The sequence below is a fragment of the Oryctolagus cuniculus genome, chromosome 6 (genome assembly GCF_051225735.1).
Source record: "Oryctolagus cuniculus isolate XC-2025 breed Fujian yellow rabbit chromosome 6, ASM5122573v1, whole genome shotgun sequence".
NCBI classification, from domain to species: domain Eukaryota; kingdom Metazoa; phylum Chordata; class Mammalia; order Lagomorpha; family Leporidae; genus Oryctolagus; species Oryctolagus cuniculus.
In genome coordinates, this window is record NC_142872.1 from 167,924,314 (window position 1) to 167,942,471 (window position 18,158).

At 66.0% G+C, this 18,158-nt stretch overlaps 1 protein-coding gene and 1 non-coding gene across 2 annotated transcripts in view; one reads left to right on the forward strand and one right to left on the reverse strand.

Moving 5' to 3' along the window:
- ZC3H3 (zinc finger CCCH-type containing 3) overlaps positions 1–9,878 on the reverse strand; it is a 77,033-nt gene extending 67,155 nt beyond the window's left edge. Inside the window, exons 1-3 of the mRNA XM_051841771.3 lie at positions 9,721–9,878; positions 7,697–8,957; positions 6,617–6,789 (exon numbers count right to left, since the gene is read on the reverse strand). Of these exons, the coding sequence (XP_051697731.1) occupies positions 6,617–6,789; positions 7,697–8,957; positions 9,721–9,808 (1,522 nt within the window). The 5' untranslated portion in view covers positions 9,809–9,878. The remainder of the gene's footprint in view (positions 1–6,616; positions 6,790–7,696; positions 8,958–9,720) is intronic.
- A 34-nt stretch (positions 9,879–9,912) lies between these two features.
- On the forward strand, positions 9,913–16,859 carry LOC127489877 (uncharacterized). The gene is made up of 3 exons (XR_016236637.1): positions 9,913–10,030; positions 14,406–14,586; positions 15,240–16,859. It is a non-coding gene; the product is annotated as an uncharacterized LOC127489877 (transcript).
- The last annotated feature ends 1,299 nt before the right edge of the window (positions 16,860–18,158 follow it).

Here is an 18,158-nt window from a genome sequence, read left to right on the forward strand (position 1 = left end):
CAGTGCCAGGCCTGTCCACAGCACACCTTCCCAGGTCTGGCACCCCACACCCCCCCATGGGGGTCACGTCCCAGAGACCAACAGTGGGGCTGCCATCGCTGGCCCCAGGAGCCCCAGGGGAAAGGCCCTGGGAGCCCCTGGGAAGTCAACAGGCTGGGGGCCCTGAGCCAGGCCGCCTGGCCCCTGCTCCTCCTGGGCCACACAGAACGTCCAAGCTGGGAGCTGCTCAGGGGTCAGTCAGAACCGCCCAGCCTGGCTGCCAGGCCCAGGCAGGGCACACGGACCCCAGCTCCAAAGGCCACCCGAGCAAGACAGCAGTGAGAGCAGAGCCTGGCACAAGTGGGGGGCTGAGGACCCGCGGGGTAGAGCTCACAGCTCACAGCCCCCGCCCCCCGCAGCCAGGAAGGGCTTCTCCAGGCCCCCAGCACAGGTCTGCAGCTGCCCCAGCAAATGCTCAGACGCTGGGCCCTGGCACAGCTCGGGGATGGGCCAGCAGCCGGGCATTCCTCCAAGGAGCACACCTCCGTGGCAGCTGTGGCAGCCAGGGCTGCCCGGCGCCACCAAATTCCCACCAGGGGGCAGGAGGGTGGGCTGTGGGCAGCCGGGCCTCTGCACCGCCTTCCAGGAGACTGCTCTTAGCCCGCCTCCTTGCCCTCCTGGGTTTCACTTGGCACCCAGCTCCTGGGCCTGCCACCACGGGGGACTGGACCTGACCCCCTTCAGCGGTCTCTGCCTGCAGCTGGCCCGAGAGCAGGGGTCAAGTCCCCACTCAGAGAGTCCGGCCGCAGGGCTCCACTTGAGCCCAGGGTCCAAGGGCAGGAAGGGTGGGGGCCTCCTCGGCAGGGCCACGAGGAGGGAGGCAGGCTCCAGGGCCAGATGGCCTGCCTGCCAGTGCGGGGCCGACTGCGCCGACTTTCCCAACTCTGTGCCTCCTCGGTGAAACGCACCGAGCAACCGAGCATGGGTCTGGAGAAGCCGCTTCACGGCCATCTGGACTGGCTCCTCCCTCCCTGGGGCCCTGGGGCCCAGCATCCAGGTCAGCACCCATGGGGAGGGGCACCTGTGTCCAGCTGGGGGGCGGGGATAGCCATGGCCCCACCTGGGATCCAGGTCCCTGCACTCAGTGCAGAACCCCCCAGGTCCAGGTCCAGCCTCAGGAAGCCCTGTCCACAGCTGGACTCTCCCTGGTCTCCTGGAGACAGCCCACGTCTCCCAGCAAGAATCATCTCAGTGTGGCTGGGGCCTTGCTGTGCCGGCCATCGGCCACACACCCAGCACCAGGCAGGAGTGCGCTGGATGCTGGGTCAGCAAGGGAGGCCCAGGGCAGGAAGATCAGGCGCCCAGGGACAGCTACAGGCTGGGACGGGGCTTCCTCCCTGTCACAGCCCCACCGCACGCCACGGATGCCGGGGGAGCAGCACAGGTCCCCAGAGCAAGTGCACACCCCCGGAGCTCCAGCACACCCAGCCTGCCCCGGCTGTGGGGGCGGGGGAGGCAGAGTGGAGGGAGTGCCGCCCAGCAGCGCCAGGACCCCCGGGCGCCTGCATGAGGGGTTCAGCCGCAGGCTGGCCCCCAGCAGAGAAGGGGCCACTGTACTGGGCCCCTGGAGGCCACACCTCCCCTCCAGAGGTGGAGCTGCCCAGCACCCAGGATCACAGCTTCTCCGGGCGCTGCCGCCTCGCTCCCACACCCAGGTGTGAAACCCAGGAGCGGTGAGGAGAGCCACCAGGAGGCGGCAGGGACGCTGCGTCAGGCCAGTTCCCCGCGCTGGCCTCAGGCCTGCTGGTCCCGCCTGGGCGCAGACTCCCAATGTGGCCTACAGGGTGGGACGTGGGGCTGGCCTGGCACTGTGCCCAGGAAGCCCCTGACCGTTCGGCGGCACGTCCCCACCGTTGCAGCCTGGGGCATGTAGCAGACCACACGAACTCACACAGCCCGTGTCCCAGCACCCACTGCCAGGCCAGACTCCTGAGCGAGACCACCAGGGTGAGAGGGATCCTGTGGCTCAGGGGACGAGGGCGCTGCCCTCGACCAGTCTCCCAGGGCATGTGGTGGGAAGGAGCCTGTGCCACTCATGGCCAGGAGCACAGCGACTCACCCAACAAAGGGACCCGCACACACTGCCCCGGCTGGGGAACCCAGGGCCCCTGCCCCCACGGCAGCACCAGCTGGGGCCGTCCCGACACACCAGCTTCCGGGGGTGCCCCCAGGACCAGGTCGGCACGGCCAGGACAGCAAGCCGGCCGCCCAGAGCAGACCTGGGAGCTCAGAGGTCCTACAAACTGGCCCTGCAGGGCTGCAGCCCAGGGCGGGACAGGCAAGCCCCTGCTGACCATCCCGCCCCCCGGGGCCAGCACCGCTCTGCTCCCTTTGCCCTTGCAAGCACACACTGCCTCACGTGGCGGCACGCTGACCTCCAGCAGGGCGGCTCCAGCAAACCTCACCTCCCACCGAGGCCAGCTGGGCCTGACGACAGCGTCTGCCCCGGGCCGTCTGTGGGCCCTCGGGACGCACGGCGCTGGCCGGCCCGGGTTGGGTGAGGTGGCACCAGCCCACGCACCCACGGCAGCCTCCTTCCCTGCATCGAGCGCCCTGGCGTGCGTCTCAGCCCAGGCCATGCGCGTGCAGGAGGGCACAGGACCCTGGCCTGCAGCACCAGGCCATCGGGCAGAAAAGAGGGAACGCCCAGGGGTGGGACATGGGCTGACCAGCACCACCACAGATGCCCTCATGAGGGGCAGCGTGGACAGCTGACAGCCTTGAGAGGAAGAGGCCCGGCGCCTAGGCTCTATCTGGTCAGTGTGCGTGCTGACCCTCCCCTCAACATCCCAGCACAAGCCAAGTGCAGAGCCATGGTCAGAGCCGGGCCTGGGCACGAGGCGACAAAGGACCGCATGCACCAGCAGGGCCTGCGCTGCCACCCAACAGGGGACACCAGGGACCTGGGAGGGGGTGGGGAAGAACTTGGGAGGCAGCCATGAAGCGCGGAGGAAAAATAGGACAGCGGAGTGCACACACGCTTGCTGCCACAGCCAGCAGAGCCCACCCAGGAACTGGCAGGGGCTGCCAGAGGGTAGGACCAGTGCCCAGAGGGCCCCCGTGCCCAGGCGTCTTGACCAGGAGAGCTGGCCGACAGGCCGTGGGGTCCTGCACAGGGCGGCAGGTGTCGGGGAGGTGGGCAGCACTCACATGGAAGGGGCCCCCTGAGCACTGCCTCGGAGACTGGGACTCTGGGAACAGGCACCAGGTCCCAGGGGGCTAGTGCAGGGAGGCAGGGAGGCCTGGGGAGGTGAGAGAAGGCGGGGCTCCGGGGTGAGACCGGGGACAGCTCTCAGCGCACATGGTGACAGGGGCTATACCCGGCCAGACAAGGGCCCGTGGCCCACACCTGCCCTCCCTCCAGTGTCCTGGGGCAAGGACAGGTCCAGCCAGGGCTGGGACAGAGGCAGCTGACTCAAGTGAGAACCCGGCAGGTGCAGGTCTGGCGCCAGCTCACGGTCTACACATGAGACCACTGTGCAAAGCGGGTCCTCCTGTCCGCCACAGGTGGACCCCTGCTCACTCCCGCCCAGCCCTCCGCGTCGGAGCCTCCTGCAGGCCCGGTGTAGGTGGTGGAATGGGGGCAGCAGGACGGAAGTCTCCCCACATCGCCACCCACTGCAGCTCTTCTAGGGCTCGAGGAAGCCCCGACTAGGGCACAAGGGGGCAGCTGGAAGAGCGGGACAGCAGCCATTCAGCCAGTTGCCCCATGGTGGCCGAAGCCCCGCGCTGGGCCCAGGCTGTGGCCGGAGGAGGAGAACTTCAGAGCTGGCCCTGGACCCACAAGAGGCCAGCAGCAGTGGCGTCCCTGGTGTGAGCTCCACATGGACCACTTGGCACAATCGCACGTGTGGCAAATCCTACGCCAAGCATGAGACCCCCAGAAGGCTTCCCCCGCCTCTGCCCAAGTGCCTTCCCCGCGTCCGCCTGCTTAGACGGGTACAGATGACGCCGTCTGCCGCGGCGCTAGGCGGACACTCAGTGCCCAGGCTCCCAGCAGTGTCTTCCAGGAGAAAACGCAAGGAGCACACCGCTGGGGCGCCCCGGACCCCCGTCTGGTCCCCAGCCACAAGCCCACCGAGCTCGGGAGGGGGAGGCGGGAGAGGCAGGGAAAGGCCATGACTTTGGCACCCGCTCCGTCCCCAGGGCAGGCGGCCATGGGTGCTGAACAATGCAGTTTTGAATTCAATTAAAGCGATTATCTGCTGTGGCAAATAAATCGTGTACAGCAGCACCCCAGGCACTTCGCACCTCAGCCCCGCATCCCTCCGCTTCCTCCTGTTTACGCACTCGCAAATTAAACTGCTGATAATATGCGCCAAAATAAAAAATGAGCGCACCTTGTCCCGAGAAAATTGATTCTCCCTCCTCCTGAACTGGCGACTGCAGGTTTTATACACTGTTCCTGGTGGTCATTAGTAATTCAATTTTCTTTTTATTAGCCCCCTATCTGCTGAGCAACACAGCGGCAGAGCTGACCTCTTTCACACGGGTAAATGTTTAAAACCCTTTCCTGATTAATTTTGCCAGTTAAGAAAAAGAGGAGAAATGGCCCGGCTCTCGCCCATCACAATGAGTAAAGCTTAATGTTGATTGTGATGGAATTCCTAACGCCAGGGAAATTGATTGAGCGCGGCAATTATGCTGCCGTAGTAACTCAGGGGAGATGGGATCGCTCTCCCCTGGCCGTAGCCTTTTGGTTATTTAAAACAATCCAATTTGCAAGGATAATTATGTATTAGTGTTTTATCTGCCACTTGAAATGAGCAGGGGAGTTTCGATGCTGGCCCAGCATTAGCAGGTTATTGCTGCAAATTACTTGATATCTGCTTTCTTTCACATAAAGAGGAAATTAGGCAATCAATTACCACCAAAAAAAAAAAAAAAAGTGCACCGAGGGGATCAGAGGAGCAAGTGCGCCCTCTGCTGGCCGCCATGCCGCACAGCAGGGCTGCGGTGGGGACACAGGCGCAGCTGCAGGAGCGGCTCCTGGAAGCCCCTCCCTCTCCCACAACACAGCAGCCCCGGGTGGCAGAGCCCACACACCCCGGCAACTGGGACACTCCTCCCACAGGACGGAGCCAGGGCTCACCATCTGCTGGACGCAAAACAGGGAGGTGAGGGCCCCGGGCAGCCACAGAAGGGGGGCCCAGCTGGCTGGCAGCCACTCTAGCCAGGGTCCACACCCGCCTGGAGGAGCTGTGCAAGACCCAGGCCGCCGGGGCCCAGGGAGGGCCTTGCTCCCCAAGCACCCAGGCACAAAACGGACGCCTGTAAGGCAGAGGGCCAGCTCTGCCCACCAGGGCTCAGGACAGGCAGGCAGGCCGCAGGGCAGGGTCTTTGCAAGACGGAGCCTGGGGCAGCCTTACCGACTCCCCAGGATGAGCCAGCCCCCACCTGGGAAGCTGTCCAAGGTAACTCCTGACCTCGTGGAGGGGCGGTCCCTGGGCCTCCTGCCCAAGTGGCCACAGCAGGATCCAGGCCAGTGGCTCACACAGCTCTGCACACACCTTCCCAGGACTCCCTGCCCACTGGGGAGAGCGAGGCCCCCGCCCCGTCTGCCTGCTGGCTCCTCTGCTGGCCACTCCCAGGGCACGTCACGTCCCTGAGGACAGGGATGTGGGTCCAGCTCCCTGCTTGGCTCCGCAGCCAATCACCCTCCCTCCCTGCTGTGGCTACAACCCCCTTCCTCATCACATCCACCCCCCAGCTGCCAGGGTGCCTGGCCAAGGCTGTGTATGGCTGGGCAGCTGGGGCTGGTGACCTCAAACCTCAAACTCCTGCTCCCCGTGGGGCTCAGGGGGCACTCGTGGGCGCCCACGGCCCTGGAAACAGGCCAGCCTGGTACGAAGCAGGATGGTGGCCCCCACAGACCACAGACCCCCACAAGGACCCCCACAGCCGTCCCTCCCACCCAGCCCAGCCACGGTGCCTGCAAGTGCCCTGGACCTGTCACCCTGGATGAGGTCCACACTCGCCAGGGCCCCAAGCCCAGCCGCACAGCCCCTGCAGGCTCTCAGCACTGCGCGGGCCACACAGCACTGCGCACACAAGCACCAGTTCTCAGTCCGACTGCGCATGTCCTGACAGCCCACCTGCTCCAGACCTCACACCTGTCACCAGCCCCAACACCCAAAAGCCCGCCCACCCGCACACGCCCCCAGCTCTCCCTGGCAACCTCGGCCAGTGCCATCCCAGGGCTTCAGACCCCTCCCCACAGAGCCCCAGGCACAAGCCGGCCTGGAGGTGGCATCCCCAACGTGTCCTGGCCTCATCACTCATGGTCGGGGAGGGCAAGGTGGTCCCCACAGAGCCCCCACCTCCTCGAGGCTGGGGCCTCCCCAGGCCACGCCAGGGCCGCAGACCCACTCCTCTGAGCTGCTCACAGGGCCCCGGGTGACAGAAGGGAAGGGAAGCCAGCGCCTCCCAGGCCGGATCTGCGGCCGGGGCCCAGACCGGGAGGCCTCCTCAACGCAGGTCTGCATGGCCACCGCCCTCTCCCTCCCAAGAGGGGCGAGGCTCCGTGCCTGCCCCGCCGCACGCCCCGCCCCAGCCCAGCGTCCCTCCCCCGGCGTACCCTCTCTGGTGGGCAGGCGGCACAGCCGGTGCCTGGTGATCTGCAGCAGGCCCCTGTGGGGGGTCTTCTTCAGGACAGGGGTGCTCCTCCCGCGGACGGCCTGTCGGCGCCGCAGGCTGACAGGCGTCTTGGTGCCGACAGCTGAGGGGCTGCTCTTCTTGTCCCCAGGGAGGCTGTGGGGAGAACACGCAGGCAGCTGCCCACCCACCTGCCCCGCCTCCACTGGCCTCTGCGGCCAGCTGGGGAGCAGCCCCACCCACCACCCCAGGGGATCCTGCCACACACCCCAGGAAAGGATGGGGGGGGGCAGGACCTCCCGCCTCCTCCCCACCTCCCAGGCCAGCTGTCACCGACCCCGAGTGCTGCCCACCAGGCCAGCACTCCCAGAGCAGAGCGAGCCCCGCAGAGGGAGGCAGGGAGGGGCGGCTCCCACAGAGGGCAGCAGGGCAGGGGACTGCCCACCAGAGCCAAAGGCCAAGGCCAGACACAGGAGAGCCTTCCTGGGGGGAAGGCACTATCCCCGGCCCCAGACCACGCACTCCGGGCTACCGCGCATGGGTCGGGGACAGGAAGGGACGTGTGCCGGGGAGGCAGTGCCGGCCTGGCCACCTCACCCACCACGGGGCAGCTGGGATGCGAGGGAGTCGGCTGCCTCTGGGGCAACGGCCCCTGACGGTCAAAGCCAGGGAGGCTGCAGCCCCACAGCCCGCTCAGACGGCTGCCCCATTGTAGCCTGGACAGCGCCCTTCAGCGCAGGCCGCGCAGGGCCTGCGCCCGGGGCAGAGCAGCAAAGACCAGGTGCCCCTGGGCGCTGCTCGGAGCACAGCCACCCCAGCAGAGCTGGGGCCGCCGCTGCAGGCCAGGGGCAGGCAGCCCCGCACCCCACCACGTGCCCTGACCCCGCGGACCTGGGCAGAACAGGCCCAGCGGCCCTCCCATCAGGCTCACAGGAGAGAGGGAGGCCCGCTGGCCGTGCCGCCCCAGCTGTGGGCCTGACCGGAAGCGTGCAGTGGGAGGGAGCACAGGCTCAGGGGGGCAAGGCCTTCCCCCAAAACACCAGAGTCGGGGGCCCGGCCGTACCTGGTGCCGCTGCGCCGCCGGATGATCTTGGTGCGGCTCTTCACTTTGTAAGCCGAGAGCGAGGTCTCCCCGGGCGCCCCCGCCGGCCTTGCCCCCGGAGGGGACCCGGATGGCACGGGGGCGAGCAGGGAGGCGTGGTCCCTGCCGCCAGCCTCGGCCTGCCAGCGGAAGGAGGAGGAGGAGGAGGCGGAGGGGCTGGAGGCCTTCCACTTGTACTTGCTGGGGGAGGGCCCGGCCTTCGAGGCCGCAGCCGGCCTCCTGGCCTTGGCCTGGTCCGCCCGGAGCTGCGCCGGCTCTGTCGCGGCCGTGCCGCAGGGGGTCTTGCCCAGGTTTTCCACGGCTGCTCGGGGACTCAGGGCCCGCCGGGCGGCACGGGGGCTTTTGGCTGAGGCTGCGACCCATTTGTAGTTATTTTTCCGGAACTTGCTGGTTCGACAGGGTACCAGCAGCGAGGCCTCGCGGGCCTGCCTGGCTCCGGAAGCTGGCCTGGCTGGGCCCACGGTGGATCCTGAGGGGACCGGCTGAGCTGGGTGGCCGGCCCTCACTCTCCCGTGCCCCGGGAGCTGCGCGGCACAGCTGGCTGCAGAGTGAGGGGCACCTGTGCGGCCCAGGCCGGGGGCAGGGGCGTGTGCCTTGATGGCCACCGCGCTCTCGCTGACCGTCCGCCGGGGCCCGGGGGCGCTGCCACTCACACTGCCCACGGACCTCACGACCCGGGGCCTGCCCGGCTCCTTCTGGCAGACCAGGAGGGGGTCCTCCACGCTGCGGCCGCCCCTGCCTCTTGCTGGCCTGCAGGGCTGCAGCTGCCCCCCAGGGGGCTCCCCCTCGCCTTCCCGGGGCTGTTGGGCTCCCCAGGGGGTGTCCTCATCTCCCACGGAGCCCTGCAGGGGCACCGGGGCCCCAGCACAGCCGGCCTTCGACGGTGGCTTGATTTTGATGACCATGTTGTGATCTGAGCCAAGCTGGACCTGTCTCTCAAGGACGTCCTGCTGGGGCTCGGGGTCCGGCCTGGCCCCTGCTCCAAGGGCCGTCTGCACGTCGCGGTCACCGGACGGGTCAGAGGACCCGGGGGGCCAGTTCACCAGGGAGTATTTCTTGCGCCACGAAGGCCCCTGGTGTGTGAAGTCTCTCCGGCTGGGACGAGGGTAGCGGGTGCCAAAGGCCCTGTCCCCGTGGTAAGCGGGCGGCTGCCATCGGGGAGCAGCTGAGGTGCCCGGGGCAGGTGCGTTGCCGTGGAGGTTTTTGTAGTCGTCGATCAGACCTGGGAAGACAGAATCACAGCTCGGGTCACCCGCAGGGCCACGCCCGCCCTGGGGGCGCCAGACCCCGACTCACTGAGGGCTCCACCCTCAGCCCGACCCCTGCCGCACAACAGCCCCGTGTGCCCGCCTGCCGGGCCCATCTCTGAAGGGAAGCGGTCCCTGGGCAGCTGCCAGGCCTGGGCAGGAGGAGGCTGGGTCAGCCCAGACAGGGCCGGCGGCTGGGCGCCAGGGACGCGGGCCTGTCCCCTCCGGAGGGGGCGGGGCAGGGGCCGAGCGGCACCGCGGGCTTGCACTGAGCTGGGCGGAGGCCCGGCAGCCGCGGCCGCCCCCGCGGCTCTCCACTCGGCCCCAACAGTCTCCCTGAGCGCACAGCCTACTTTTAATTTTTTTCCAGTTTAGAAAGACCAACTTGGGTCGAAAGACATCAGCGAGCGGACGCTGAGGCCTGGGACCCGAGGCCGGGAGCGGCCCCGGGCGCGTGAGGGCAGACGGGCGAGGGGCGAGGGGCGCGGACGCGGCGGCGCCCCAGCCCGTTACTCAGCCACGCCGCCGCCGCGGCCCCGGGGAGCCCCGAAGGCCGCCGGACCAAGCCGGGGCGGGGAACCGACCAGCCGCGGCCCCGCTGGCTCGGCCCGACCGACGGCCCGCCCCCGCGCCGGCACCGGACGGCGGGCGGAGCGCGACCACCCCGAGGAGAGGACGGGGGCCGCCGTGAGGTGAGGGGGAAGCGGGGGACGCGCGCCCGGCCCCGGCCTGACCCACCCTGTAGGAGGCGGATCTGCCGCCGTAATTGCTCCTTTTCATCCATCTCCCGAGTCCGCGACGCCCGGCCAGGCCCCCGCGACGTCATTGCTGCGCGACCGCTTCCCCGCGGGCGGGGCCGGGCGGAGCCGGAACCGCCGAGGCGCGGGGCGGGGCCGCCAGGGGGCGCGCCGCCGCCTGGCAACGCCCACTGGGGGCGGGGATACGCACGCGCAGCGAGAGAGGCGGTTGCGTCACCAGGGAGCGCCGGGGCCTGGCCTCGCGCGTCCGGGCCGGCGCCGGGCCGGTGGGGCCCCGGGTCAGCGTCCAGGTGCGGGCACTTGGCGGGGGCACCGAGGCCTGGCGGGGACCTAGCGGCAGAAGGGCCGGCTGCAGTGGCTGGAGGCCAGGATGCCGTGTCGGGACTCCGGCTGCGGCCGCGGGGAGCGCAGTGGGGGCGAGCGCGTGGAAGCCGCAGGAGCCCGCAGCGAGCGCGGCTGCCGCGCGGAAGCGGGGGTTGGGGCCAGAGCGGGCCCGCACCCGAGAGCGGACGGCGGAGACGCGCCGGCGGCCGTGCGCAGAGCCCGTGGGCTGTCACAGCCGCGGGAGGGGCGAGGTGGCGCGGACGAGCGCCGAGTGCTGCGCGGTTTCGCGGGGCTGGGGGCTGGGGGTGACCGGATGCTGGCTTCGGACGTCCTGCTGGGCGAGACGACAGCGTTGTGACTGCAGTCGGTGCCCTTGAGTCGAACACCTCAAAGTGGCTGAAATGACAGCTTTTAGGATGTATATGTCTTTTTTAAAGATTTATTTATTTATTTAAAAGAGGTAGAGAGAGAGGTCTTCCACCCGCTGGTTCACTCCCCAGATGGCCGCAATGACCGGAGCTGGGCCAGGAGCCAGGAGCCTCTTCTGAGTCTCCCACGTGGGTGCAGGGGCCCAAGCACTTAGGCATCTTCCACTGCTTTCCCAGGCCGCAGCAGAGAGCTGGGTCGGAAATGGAGCTGCTGGGACCAGTGCCCACATGGGGTGCTGGCGCTGCCAATGGCGGCCTCACCCGCTAAGCCACAGCGCCGGCCCCATGTATGTGTCTTAGTACGGTTAAAAAAAAAAAGTGTCCAGGATGGGCGTTCAGGGTACGGAGTGTCAGGTGCCCAGGTGTTTACAGTATGGAGTGTCAGGTGTCCAAGTGTCCATGGTACGGAGTGTCGGGTGTCCAGGTGTTCACGGTATGGAGTGTCAGGTGTCTGTGGTACGGAGTATCAGGTTTTCAGGGTACGGAGTGTCAGGTGTCCAGGTGTCCACGGTACAGAGTGTCAGGTGCTCACAGTGCTGAGTGTCAGGTGTCCAGGACAGGTGTTCACGGTACGGAGTGTCAGGTATCCGGGTGTCCATGGTATGGAATGTCAGGTGTCCACGATACGGAGTGTCAGGTGCCTGGGACAGGTGTTCATGGTATAGACTGTCAGGTGTCCGGGTGTCCATGGTACGGAGTGTCAGGTGCCCGGGACAGGTGTTCACGGTAGAGTGTCAGGTGTCCATGGTACGGAGAGTCAGGTGCCCGGGACAGGTGTTCATGGTACAGAGTGTCAGGTGTCCATGGTACGGAGTGTCAGGTGCCCGGGACAGGTGTTCACGGTACAGAGTGTCAGGTGTCCATGGTACGGAGAGTCAGGTGCCCGGGACAGGTGTTCACGGTACAGAGTGTCAGGTGTCCATGGTACAGAGAGTCAGGTGCCTGGGACAGGTGTTCACGGTACAGAGTGTCAGGTGTCCATGGTACGGAGTGTCAGGTGCCCGGGACAGGTGTTCACGGTAGAGTGTCAGGTGTCCATGGTACGGAGAGTCAGGTGCCCGGGACAGGTGTTCACGGTACAGTGTGTCAGGTGTCCATGGTACGGAGTGTCAGGTGCCCGGGACAGGTGTTCACGGTACAGAGTGTCAGGTGTCCATGGTACAGAGAGTCAGGTGCCTGGGACAGGTGTTCACGGTACAGAGTGTCAGGTGTCCATGGTACAGAGAGTCAGGTGCCTGGGACAGGTGTTCACGGTACAGAGTGTCAGGTGTCCATGGTACGGAGTGTCAGGTGCCCGGGACAGGTGTTCACGGTAGAGTGTCAGGTGTCCATGGTACGGAGAGTCAGGTGCCCGGGACAGGTGTTCACGGTACAGTGTGTCAGGTGTCCATGGTACGGAGTGTCAGGTGCCCGGGACAGGTGTTCACGGTAGAGTGTCAGGTGTCCATGGTACAGAGAGTCAGGTGCCCAGGACAGGTGTTCACGGTACAGAGTGTCAGGTGTCCATGGTACGGAGTGTCAGGTGCCCGGGACAGGTGTTCACGGTACAGAGTGTCAGGTGTCCATGGTACGGAGAGTCAGGTGCCCGGGACAGGTGTTCATGGTACAGAGTGTCAGGTGTCCATGGTACAGAGTGTCAGGTGCCCGGGACAGGTGTTCACGGTACAGAGTGTCAGGTGCCCGGGACAGGTGTTCACGGTACAGAGTGTCAGGTGTCCATGGTACGGAGAGTCAGGTGCCCGGGACAGGTGTTCATGGTACAGAGTGTCAGGTGTCCATGGTACGGAGTGTCAGGTGCCCGGGACAGGTGTTCACGGTACAGAGTGTCAGGTGCCCGGGACAGGTGTTCACGGTACAGAGTGTCAGGTGTCCATGGTACGGAGTGTCAGGTGCCCGGGACAGGTGTTCATGGTACGGACTGTCAGGTGTCCGGGTTGTGGGGAGCAACTCGGACTAGACTAAGTTACTGGAATTAAGACTTACTCTATGCATCTGCTCTCCCACAATATGGCACTGGGAGAAGAGTAAACAACTTCTACACAGCTGCCTCCAGTTCGACCAATAACCTGCAGGAGCTGATCCTGCTCCTGATTGGAGGAGAGCAGCGTACTCGGCGTGTGGGTAGCAGAGTTGGGATTGGTGGAAGAGGACTATAAAGGAGGAGAGAGACAACATGCACCAGGAACATCTAAGGGGAACATCCGGATAACATCTGAGCAGCCCCCGAGAGAGCTGGCCGGCGGTGTGCCGCTCCCCCGTGGAAGTGGGGAAAGTGGCAGGGGGGCCCGCCCCTCCACGGAGGTGGAAGGATCGGCAGCCAACCCGGGAAGAACCAGCAGCAAACCCGGGGAGGGCCGAGCAGACAAAAGAACAGCGCAGGGTCCTGTGTCGTTCCTCCACGAATGGGGGAGTGACACGGGTGTCCATAGTATAGAGTGCCAGGTGCCCGGGACAGGTGTTCATGGTACAGAGTGTCAGTTGTCCATGGTATGGAGTGCCAGGTGCCGGGACAGGTGTTCATGGTACGGAGTGTCAGGTGTCCGGGCGTCCATGGTATGGATGTCAGGTGTCCATGGTACGGAGTGTCAGGTGCCCGGGACAGGTGTTCACGATACAGAGTGTCAGTTGTCCATGGTATGGAGTGCCAGGTGCCGGGACAGGTGTTCATGGTACGGAGTGTCAGGTGTCCGGGCGTCCATGGTATGGATGTCAGGTGTCCATGGTACGGAGTGTCAGGTGCCTGGGACAGGTGTTCACGATACAGAGTGTCAGGTGTCCACGGTATGGAGTGTCAGGTGCCTGGGACAGGTGTTCACGGTACAGAGTGTCAGGTGTCCACGGTATGGAGTGTCAGGTGCCGGGACAGGTGTTCACGGTACGGACTGTCAGGTGTCCGGGTGTCCATGGTATAGATGTCAGGTGTCCACGGTATGGAGTGCCAGGTGCCGGGACAGGCGTTCACGGTATGGACTGTCAGGTGTCCGGGTGTCCATGGTATAGATGTCAGGTGTCCACGGTATGGAGTGCCAGGTGCCGGGACAGGTGTTCACGGTACGGACTGTCAGGTGTCCGGGTGTCCATGGTATGGATGTCAGGTGTCCATGGTACGGAGAGTCAGGTGCCGGGACAGGTGTTCACGGTGCGGACTGTCAGGTGTCCGGGTGTCCATGGTATAGATGTCAGGTGTCCACGGTATGGAGTGCCAGGTGCCGGGACAGGTGTTCACGGTACGGACTGTCAGGTGTCCACGGTACGGAGAGTCAGGTGCCGGGACAGGTGTTCACGGTACGGACTGTCAGGTGTCCGGGTGTCCATGGTATGGATGTCAGGTGTCCACGGTACGGAGAGTCAGGTGCCGGGACAGGTGTTCACGGTACAGAGTGTCAGGTGTCCACGGTATGGAGAGTCAGGTGCCGGGACAGGTGTTCACGGTGCGGACTGTCAGGTGTCCGGGTGTCCATGGTATAGATGTCAGGTGTCCACGGTATGGAGTGCCAGGTGCCGGGACAGGTGTTCACGGTACAGAGTGTCAGGTGTCCACGGTATGGAGTGCCAGGTGCCGGGACAGGTGTTCACAGTGCGGACTGTCAGGTGTCCGGGTGTCCATGGTATGGATGTCAGGTGTCCACGGTCTGGAGTGTCAGGTGCCGGGACAGGTGTTCACGGTACGGACTGTCAGGTGTCCACGGTATGGAGTGCCGGGTGCCGGGACAGGTGTTCACGGTGCGAACTGTCAGGTGTCCGGGTGTCCATGGTATGGATGTCAGGTGTCCACGGTATGGAGTGTCAGGTGCCGGGACAGGTGTTCACGGTACGGACTGTCAGGTGTCCACGGTATGGAGAGTCAGGTGCCGGGACAGGTGTTCACGGTGCGGACTGTCAGGTGTCCGGGTGTCCATGGTATGGATGTCAGGTGTCCAGGACGGGCGTTCATGACACGGATGTCAGTGGAGATCCTTGAGGCTGACGGCGATGCAGTGTGGGAGCAGCGGGAGCCGAGTGTCCAGCCTCGCAGTGGAGCGCTGGGCCCACGTGGGAGTTCCTGGCTCCGGCGCCACGCCAGCAGGCCCTAGGAGGCGACGCTGATGGCTCAGGTGAGAAGCTGCCTGCCGGGCGGGACTGAGCTCCCAGCTCCTGCCGCGCCCAGTCCTGGCCGCTCTGGGCGTCGGGGAGTGAGCCAGCTCATAGGTGCTTCTCTCTCCTCTGTCTCAAAAGAAAAAAAGCCCAGGAAATGGGAAATACGTTAATCAATAAAATTTGCTTTTCCTCTCCAAATCAGTTGAATAGCTTAGCAAAGATAGTAAAAAGGTATCAGGCGTGCAGCTGTGGCGGCAACATGTGGGGCCCGACAGAGGGCGAGGCGTCCTCCTGGTCGCTGTGCGTGAGGGCGCAGCCCGGCCTCAGCCTCTGCCCCGCGAGCAGAGTGGCACGCTCGGGGCCAGGCTGCATGTGTCCCCCACATCATCTGAGACCCCCGCCCCGATGGTGGGGGAGGGGTCTCTGGGCGGTGCTGAGGTCCTGAGCCCTCTCAGGCCTGGCGCTGTCCTCCAACCAGAGCGCGGCCTCCGCCAGGAGCCAGCCACCACCTGGTCACTCCCCCCTCCCCCACCTGGAAGACCCCCCCAAGCCCACTTCTTTCTCCATGTGGCACTCCTGGCCACGGGGGAGGGGGTGGCCATGCAGACTCCGGAGCTGACCACCGAGGCCTGCCCCTCCCTTCTCCCCTCCTCGGGCTCGTGTTTTACAGATGTGTTTACGTGAAGGAGCAACAGAGGGATCGTCCGTCCACTGGTTCCCTGGGCCAGGCCAGAGCCCATAGGACCCTGTGCCGGGCTCCTTTGTGGGGGCACAGTCGGGCCATCCACCGCCTTCCCGGCCATCAGAACCAGCTCGGCAGGACACCGGCACCGCAGGCAGCGGCTTCGCCCGCTCCGCCACACCATCGGCCCCGCTCTGGCTTTCTCCACCCTGCAGCCCAAGCCCCCTTCTCCCTCCTGAGCTTCACAGCGGTCCCCGTGCCAGCCGGGCCTGGCCACACCCCGCTTCTCTGCAGCCCTGCTTCCTAAGGCTACCCCAGAACCCTCTGTGAGGGCTGGGCGAAGAGGCATGCATGCACTTGATTGACAGGCAGAGAGATCTCCCCCCACTGGCTCACTCCCCAGGGCTGGGCCCAGCCGGAACCGGGAACCAGGAACCCATCCTGGTCTCGCCCAGCACCTGGACCGTCTCCTGCCGCCCTGCTGATACCGGGTGCTCGTCAGTATTCTGACAGTGATAGGCGGTGTGGGCTCTTGCCAGGAATTCAGAGAATTCTGAATACGGCCCAAATAGCTCAGTGTGTAAGCTTTCTTATTCGGTGAGGGGAGCGAGGGCCCCGTCCGCAGCAGGGGGGTCTGGACACTGAGCTGCGTGCAGCGCCCCGTCCACAGCAGGGGTCTGGACACACGAGCCCAGCGCCCCGTCCACAGCAGCAGGGGTCTGGACACAGCCCAGCGCCCCGTCCACAACAGGGGGGGTCTGGACACAGAGCCCAGCGCCCCGTCCACAGCAGGGGTCTGGACACAGAGCCCAGCGCCCCGTCCACAGCAGGGGGGGTCTGGACACAGCCCAGCGCCCCGTCCACAGCAGGGGTCTGGACACAGAGCCCAGCGCCCTGTCCACAGCAGGGGGGGTCTGGACACAGCCCAGCGCCCCGTCCACAGCAGGGGTCTGGACACTGAGCTGCGTGCAGTGCCCCGTCCACAGCAGGGGTCTGGACACACCGAGCCCAGCGCCCCGTCCACAGCAGGGGTCTGGACACAGAGCCCAGCACCCGGTCCACAGCAGGGCGATCTGGATACTGAGCCGCGTGCAGCGCTCCGTCCACAGCAGGGGGGGTCTGGACACAGAGCCCAGCGCCCTGTCCACAGCAGGGGTCTGGACACAGAGCTGCGTGCAGCAGCCTTTGGCTCTGGGGAGCTGCTGGCAGCGAGGGTCTGTACTGGCAAAAAAGTCCCCGGCCCACCGTGTTCCAGGCCTGTTGTCCATGTCCAGCGGGGCGTGGTCATGTAGCCTGATTGGCAGGTGGGGTCAGGCAGGGGCATGAGCTCACACCCAGGTGTGGTCTTCCCGCTCACAAGCCTAGTCAGTTTTATCCTCTCTGCCTGCCTACGTCATTGCCCGGCACCGGAGCTGGGAGGTGGCCTGGGAGCAGCAGTCAGGACTCGAGTGGGGCAGGGTGGACGGGGTTGCCATGACGCGGTGCGCTAGCTGGAACACGCAGCCTGGATCGCTCCAGGAAGCCCTGGAGAGGCGTTTGGGGAGGCACCCAGTGGGTGGGAAATCCATACTTAAGTGAATAAACACATACTTTAAAAAAAAAAAAAAAGCCCACAGAGACTTTTCTGTACTGCTGGCCTCGTGCTCTGCACGGACGTTCGTGGGGGCGGTGGCACTAGGCCGAGATGCCCCGCAGCGACTGGCTTCCTTCCTGCTGGTCCAGGCTGTCACCTGCCCCCCCACTGGGACTCACACAGATAAACCCCCCTCTTCCTTGGGGAACCTGGCTTGCAGCATCGCCGCAGGCCCCGGGACCCAGTGCGGCCCCCAAAGCTGTAACCGGATCCTGGCAGTGACCGCCTCCCACAAAGCGAGCGGCCCTGCGTGCCTAGGGGACCCCCTGCCCCTCAGCCATCCCGCGCACGGCCTCAGGACGGGCGGGCGGGGGTGCGTGCTGGACCCCGCAGCCCGGCTCTGGCCCTGTAGCGTGGGGATGCCCTCTCGACCACGGCCCCGCCGCTGCGGAGGCCGTCCAGTGCGGCACCCTCCCGCCCGGGCACCCAGAGGGCTGTGGCTGCCGCGAACTTCCTCGGGCTCAGCGCCCACCCTGGTGCCACAACCATCCCACTCTGGCGACCCCACCCCCAACTCCACTGTGGTGGGGTCCCAGTGCACGCGGGCAGGGTCATGGCGTGGTCCCCAGCGGGCGGGAGCATGAAGCCGTGGGCCGCTGGCTGGAGCCCGCGTGCGCCCCGAGAGCTGCCCCCCCCCCCCGACTGTTCCTAGAAGCCAGCGCCCTGCCTGCTGCTCCGTTTCCCACAGCCGGCTCACATCCGCTCTCTCGCCCGGGGCTTTTTGTTTCGGGAACAAGAGATTGTATGAGCACTGCCAGTGTCCCCGCCACAGCTGCCCCCGTCCTACCAGCTGGTGGGCAGGCAGGACCACCGCGGGCCACACCCTCAGCTGCCCGAGCTCCTCCTACCGGGTGCCCACGAGGGAGCTAGCCCTCCAGAACAGTGAGACCGGCTGGCCCCACCCCGCCGGGGCCCCACACTCCAGGGCCCTTCAGCAAGGGGGAGGGGCATGCCCAGAGGGGTCCCCAGAGGAGTCCCCAGAGGAGACCTGGGAGCCCGTGGGTCTGCAAGGGCAGGGCAGTGCCCGGGAGCCCACCGCTGCGGGCCCCAGCTGCCCCCCCGGCCTCTAGCACCTGTGACTGACTCACGGCCGCAGAGCAGGGGGTGTCCACGTGGGGGCACTTTCTCACCAGCTTGGCGTTGCTACCAGGACCACCTATCGAAACAGCTTTATTAACATTGCTCACAGACTGCTGGCGGGGGAGGGGCAGACTTCACGAGAAAGAATTCAGGCGTGGGACAGAGGGCGGCGGTCAGCAGGGGGCAGGGGTACG